The 6,000-nt window shown below is 43.5% G+C and overlaps 1 protein-coding gene across 2 annotated transcripts in view; it reads right to left on the bottom strand.

The window, feature by feature from the left end:
• Positions 1–2,221: 2,221 nt before the first annotated feature.
• The window catches only part of LOC115465637 (cystatin-like), an 80,737-nt gene continuing 76,958 nt past the window's right edge, over positions 2,222–6,000 (bottom strand). For both annotated transcript variants that reach the window (XM_030196265.1, XM_030196266.1), the window contains exon 4: positions 2,222–2,442. In XM_030196265.1, coding sequence (XP_030052125.1) covers positions 2,347–2,442 — 96 coding nt within the window. In that variant the 3' untranslated portion in view covers positions 2,222–2,346. The remainder of the gene's footprint in view (positions 2,443–6,000) is intronic.

The following is a 6,000-nucleotide window of genomic DNA, read 5'->3' as shown; positions in this document are numbered from 1 at the left end:
CACTTTTCGTTAACTCCCAGTTATTGCCCACCAGTGCTCATTACTACTACTACTATTTAGCATTTCTATAGCGCTACAAAGCGTACGCAGCGCTGCACAAACATAGAAGAAAGACAGTCCCTGCTCAAAGAGCTTACAATCTAATAGACAAAAATAAAGCAAGCAAATCAATTAATGTGGGGGAGTGGTTACGAGTCAAAAGCAATGTTAAAGAGGTGGGCTTTCAATCTAGATTTAAAGATGGTCAAGGATGGGGCAAGATGTAGGGTCTCAGGAAGTCTATTCCAGGCGTAGGGTGCAGCGAGACAGAAGGAGCGAAGTCTGGAGTTGGCAGTAGTGGAGAAGGGAACAGATAAATATTAATATATTGTCCCAGTCAATGTAATTAATTATGTCCAAAATTATTTTGGGTTCACACATTAGGAAGTTCACATAGCAAGGGCTTTATTTCTGGAAGAAAGGTTCAAGAACAGCATCCTCCCCAATTTCAGGGTCCCAAGGAATCAAAGGAGAGCTACTAATGTAGATCAGTTCCAGCTCTGTCACGGATGTAGTGGAAGCATTGATGAATTTCACCCCTGCCCACAAAGAAGCAGAGCAGAGTCAGCAGCAACATGGATCACTTCCACCCCTCCTTACTGATTAGCACTGGAAGGCACAGAATGGCTGAGGGCTGAGCATTGGGGGACTAGGGATGAAGCCCCACTGAGGTAAAGAAAAGGGTACAGAGAATGGTTATCTTTTGCTCTTCTCTTCTTGTCTATCCTTGTAGTCCTGGTCCCCCATTCCTAGTTCTGCTTGATTTTCACAGTGGTCCTCATTTACACCCTAGTAGCCACAGAGTCTTGAAATTTCACCACCTAGTTCATAGTGGCCCTCTAGTCCCTTCACTGAGGATTATTACTACTCCTCCATTGAAATGTACCCTCTTCTGCAACTTTTCTTCTCTCCCTTCATGGCCACAGTGAGAGATCAGCCTCTTCTAGGGAAGTGGACTAGCTGGCTGTTCTCTACTTAAGGGGTGGGGGAAACTAATCTACACGTTCATTCTCGTTGGATTGGTGGGGGAGGGAGATTTAGTTATTTATTTATTGCATTTGTATCCCACATTTTCCCACCTCTTTGCAGGCTCAATGTGGCTTACAATACATCATGAATGTAATGCAACTGTAACATCATGAGAATTTTAACACCTATTTGTGATTTTTTTAAATTCTCTATGCTGTGCAAATTCTAGTCAGTTCAATAGGTTAGTGCTTACATTCCTGGCCTATGGCAGCCCTAATAGCTAATAGAAAGAAACTACTTGCATTTTATCCCATTTCTCATCTCTAGGCTTCTATCCACTCAGCAGATAGACAGCTTGGAGCTAGCTTCAGTCATGGCCTTTCTGTAAACCTGTTGTTTTTTCCTGATCCGGCACCCTTCAGGAAGTCACATGTTCACACTAGAAGTTTCCAGAGAAGATCGAGGCCTCTGGAAATTGATGGAACAATAGGAGGGTTTATGATAATTTGGGGAAGGGTCTGGTGTCAGTAGTTTCTCCTAGAGACTGAGGTAAGAGGAAATTATGGGAAATAATCTAAGGGCCCTTACCATGCATTAAATGCAAACATGAATGTGTAGCAAGTGCAAAGCCATACAGTCACTGTCCAGAGAACTACTTTATCAATTAGCCTGTATGTACTTACTGTCTCCCTATTTAGGGCACAGTAAACACATCCGCACTAACCAAACAAGTGCTGCTGACATGTGCTAAAATACTGTTCCATAACTAAAATGCATGGTGCACAACTGTAACCCCCTCATAACTTGGCCGTTTCCCATCCCAGAACACAATATGCTGCTATCATGTGAATAGTGCATGCTGTCTTGCCAACAAGGAGATATGTCTTCCAAAGGGCATTAAGCCCTAACTCACAGTGTGTGTGAAAACACCACAAAGCACATTAAAGTGCAAATGTTTTGTACATGCTAGGCATACATTATTTATATTTTTATATTTATCTTTTGTAGGGGGTATGTCAGGGAGGACACTTGTGAATGCTAACTGGTTAGCATGTCCATAAAACAGGAGTCCTTACCACTTCCTAAATAGGAGTCGGTAAGTTCTCCCACATCAATTTTGTTTTTTAGATGATCAATTTTTTGTATGATCTATATGGTTTATGAATGTAAAATAATAATCATAATACAAAAGTATAACAAAAACAGCGTCACATAAATGCTGTAAAGCTTTTTAATGCAAGAAAACTTCTGTTAGGCATGCCACATCCACCAACCCTTCTTTCAAACAGAAATACAGATTATTTTTGCTAGCAGTGAATACAAATTGTGATTCTAGATTTAGAAGGATTGTCCAGCTGGTTCGCATAAACTCTCCAAAAGAGATTTTTCTTGAACCCACGACTGATCCAGTACAACGAACTTGCACAGGAATATCTGTAAGAGGAACAAAAAAATAGAGTAGGTGAGACATGGTACTGAGCTCACGGTTACTTTGCACTCCTTAGACTTTGGGGTCCTTTTACTAAGGTAAGCTAGAAAGCAGCCAGCGCTGAAGCTAGTGCGTGGGTTTGCCATGTGCTCCGGCTACTTTGTAGTGCAACAGAAAAATAGCCATGGTCAGTTTTTTTTTTTTTAATGGCTATGCACTATTTTCCCTATTAGCATGTGGCCATTACCTCCAGAAGCCCATATTGCCACCTATTTAGGAGGCAGTAAGGGCTCCCACACTACTCCTGCACTAATCTGGTAGCACCCAGTAATGTGCCCACACTGCACAATTAGTGCAGGCACACCTACTCTCCGCCCCCAGACAGCCTTTCATGGCACAAAATAAAAAAATATTTTTTTACCGTGGGAGTAGTATATGACACCACAGTACATTTCACAGTGGTATTCTTTTACGGTGCAGTAGGTCTACTGCAGCTTAGGAAAAGGGCCCCTTTGCGCCTAATTTTCAAACAGAATATATGCACACACTTGCCATGGATATTAAATAACCAAGGACTTTGCAACTGTTTTTTTGTTTTGATTCTTTTTTTTTTTTTTTGAGTAGGTGAAATTTTTCTAGAAAATATGATACATAGATTTCAAAGATACGATATAGATTACTTTTTTTCCCCCTAATTCAACCTAAAATAGCTGTCTGGAAATGCTTCCCTTAAACATAGCTAAAAGTATCCATTTTTTTTTAAAAAGAGGCAACCTTCAGCATGGTGTAAGTGGCTTCTGCTCTATCAAACCACTTGTAGCAGGCTATCCCCAGACATTCAATGGCACTTAACCGCACAGTACTGCTGAATATCCAGTATGACCACCGCGGCACTGTCTGGTTAGTGCCAGGGTGGTCTGGGGGTGGTTAGGGCACAGCTGTAAGATATTTAGGGGTCCTTTTACTAAAGGTGCACCAAAACATGGCCTGCGCTGTTGTAGACATGTGTATTATTCATTTAATTATTTTTAGTGCATTTCTATCCCACATTTTCCCACAAGCGCAGGCACAATGTGGCTTACAACATGCATGAAACAGTACAATAGGAAAGGTAAACCATAGGATGACAGAATAGACAGAGAAAACATGGAAAGGGTAAACTGTTCAGCAGAAGCCAATGGATCAGAGTCCCCCGCCAACCAACAGCGGGAGAGTCAAATGGCCGGGCAAGGTAGGGAGTAGGCTTTAGAAAATAGGAAGGTCTTTAAAAACTTTTTGAATAGTTGATGGTCGGATATCCCTTTTAATTGCTTCGGCAGTTCATTCCAAGTTTTTGCACTGGTATACGGCAAAGTCGAAGCAAGCATACGCTTGTATCTGACTTTCCTACTACTGGGATAGTGCAGACAGAGGAAGTTGCGCGATGACAACATAGCATTTCTAGGGGGTAGATCAACTAGGTTGAGCATGTACTCTGGAGCCTCTCCGAATACGATCTTGTGCGTTACAGAACAGATCTTGAACTTGATGCGATCTTTGACAAGGAGCCAGTGCAGAGCGAAACGCAATGGTTGTGCATGGGCAAAACGCGATTTGCCTAGAATTAATCTGGCAGCTGTGTTCTGGGCTGTGTGGAGCTTTCTTAGTAAGTAGTCATGGCAGCCAGCATATATCCCGCTGCAGTAGTCCAGGTGAGAAAGGACCAGCCAGTAAACAAGAGTACGGAAGAGGTCTCTAGGCAGGCAATTTCTAATACTCTTCAGCCGCCACATTGCAAAAAACATTCTCTTCACAACCACCTTCACTTGATTGTCCATAATCAGGTGGCTGTCTAGCTCGACCCCAAGGCCTCTTTTTTTTTTTTAGCCGAAAATGGACATGCGGCAAATAAAAATTGGTGCGCATCCATTTTGGGCCTGAGACCTTACCGCCACCCATTGACCTAGCCATAAAGTCTCACGCATTAACTGGGCAGTAATCATGAGCACGGTACAATAATGATTACCGCCCGGTTAGTGCAGCGTGCCAGAAATTTCCAGGATGCATAGTGGGCGCGCGTAGAAAATGAAATTACCGCCTGGTCCTCACAGTAACCAGCCAGTAATTCAAAACTGACGTGTGTAGGATGCGAATATGCGCCTACGCAGCTTAGTAAAAGGGCCTCTCAGTGCCAGTGTCCACATCCCCAACCAGATACGACTACACAAAAAGCAGCCTTATTTATTTATTGTAGAAATTTGATATACCACACAAAGGTCTAGAAAGGTAACTAGGTGGTTTACAATAAAAGCTAAATTAAAAATAAAGAAAAACAAAAGCATGCACAACAAGCAGCTAGGCAGCACAATTAAAAAAAATCTGCAGTTTAAAAGCAAATGGTCTTAAAAAAAGACAGAAAAGATACAGATTGATAGAAGGAAAATAGTAACAAAAAAAATTAGGTAAGAGAGGAAAAGTATGTAGAAAAGAGATGGGAAGACCCTGTTTACAGCTTTGGAGAGAGGTCTGATTCCTAATAAAGGACCTCTTTTACAAAGCCACACTACCGATTCTCGATGTGGCAAATGAGAGGAAGCTCATTCAGTTCCTATGGGCTTCCTCCCATTTGCTGTACAGGAATCGCTAGCATGGCTTTCTAAAAGAAGCCCCAAAAAAGGCAGGTTATTCGAAAAGATTTGAACTGATATAATGGATAGCAGTGTCATGGTTGGAGAAGAGGCAGAGTTGCATTGGAGCAGGCAGTCTCTGTCCAGTGAGGTGTGCAGGTGATGGCAATGAATATTATTTATTTATACTTTGCTCACACCTTTTTCAGTAGTAGCTCAAGGTGAGTTACATTCAGGTACTCTGGATATTTCTCTGTCCCAGGAGGGCTCACAATCTAAGTTTGTACCTGAGGCAATGGAGGGTTAAGTGACTTGCCCAAGATCACAAGGAGCAGCAGTGGGATTTGAACTGGCCACCTCTGGATTGCAAGACCAGTGCTCTAACCACTAGGCCACTCCATTTTGATTTAGCAGCGTTATTGAAAGTGATGAAGAGAACATAAGTGTTGCCACACTGGGACAGATCGATGGTCCATCAAGCCAGTGGCGTACCAAGGGTGGGGCGGTCCGCCCCAGGTGTAAGCACGAGCAGGGGGTGCTCTGCTCCCATTGCTCCCACCCAAAGACCACTGGCACCACAGTCCCAGTCCCCACCTGCCTACCCTCAAGCTCACTTGACAGCCCTCTTCTCTCTGTCACCCAGCACCCTGCATTTAAAAAAAAATCTCTGAATCTGCGGTGCAGCACCTCGCGTCTGCCTGTAAAAAAAGCGGATCGCTTCGTCGGGCCTTCCCTCACTGTGTCCCGCCCTCCTCTGATGTAACTTCCTATTTCCGTGAGGGTGGGACACAGTGAGGGAAGGCCCGAGGTGATCTGCTTCTTTTACAGGCAGACGCGATGCACTGCTGATTCAGGGATTTTTTTTTTAATGCAGGGTGCCAGATGGCAGAGAGAAGAGGGAGCTGAGGGTAGGCAGGTGGGGAATGAGTCGGTGGGGGGGGGGGCTCAGATGGGAGA

Source organism: Microcaecilia unicolor, chromosome 3 (genome assembly GCF_901765095.1).
Source record: "Microcaecilia unicolor chromosome 3, aMicUni1.1, whole genome shotgun sequence".
Classification (NCBI taxonomy): Eukaryota; Metazoa; Chordata; class Amphibia; order Gymnophiona; family Siphonopidae; genus Microcaecilia; species Microcaecilia unicolor.
The sequence above is the reverse complement of the archived record's forward strand: the minus strand, read 5'-3'. Positions and strand labels throughout refer to the sequence as shown.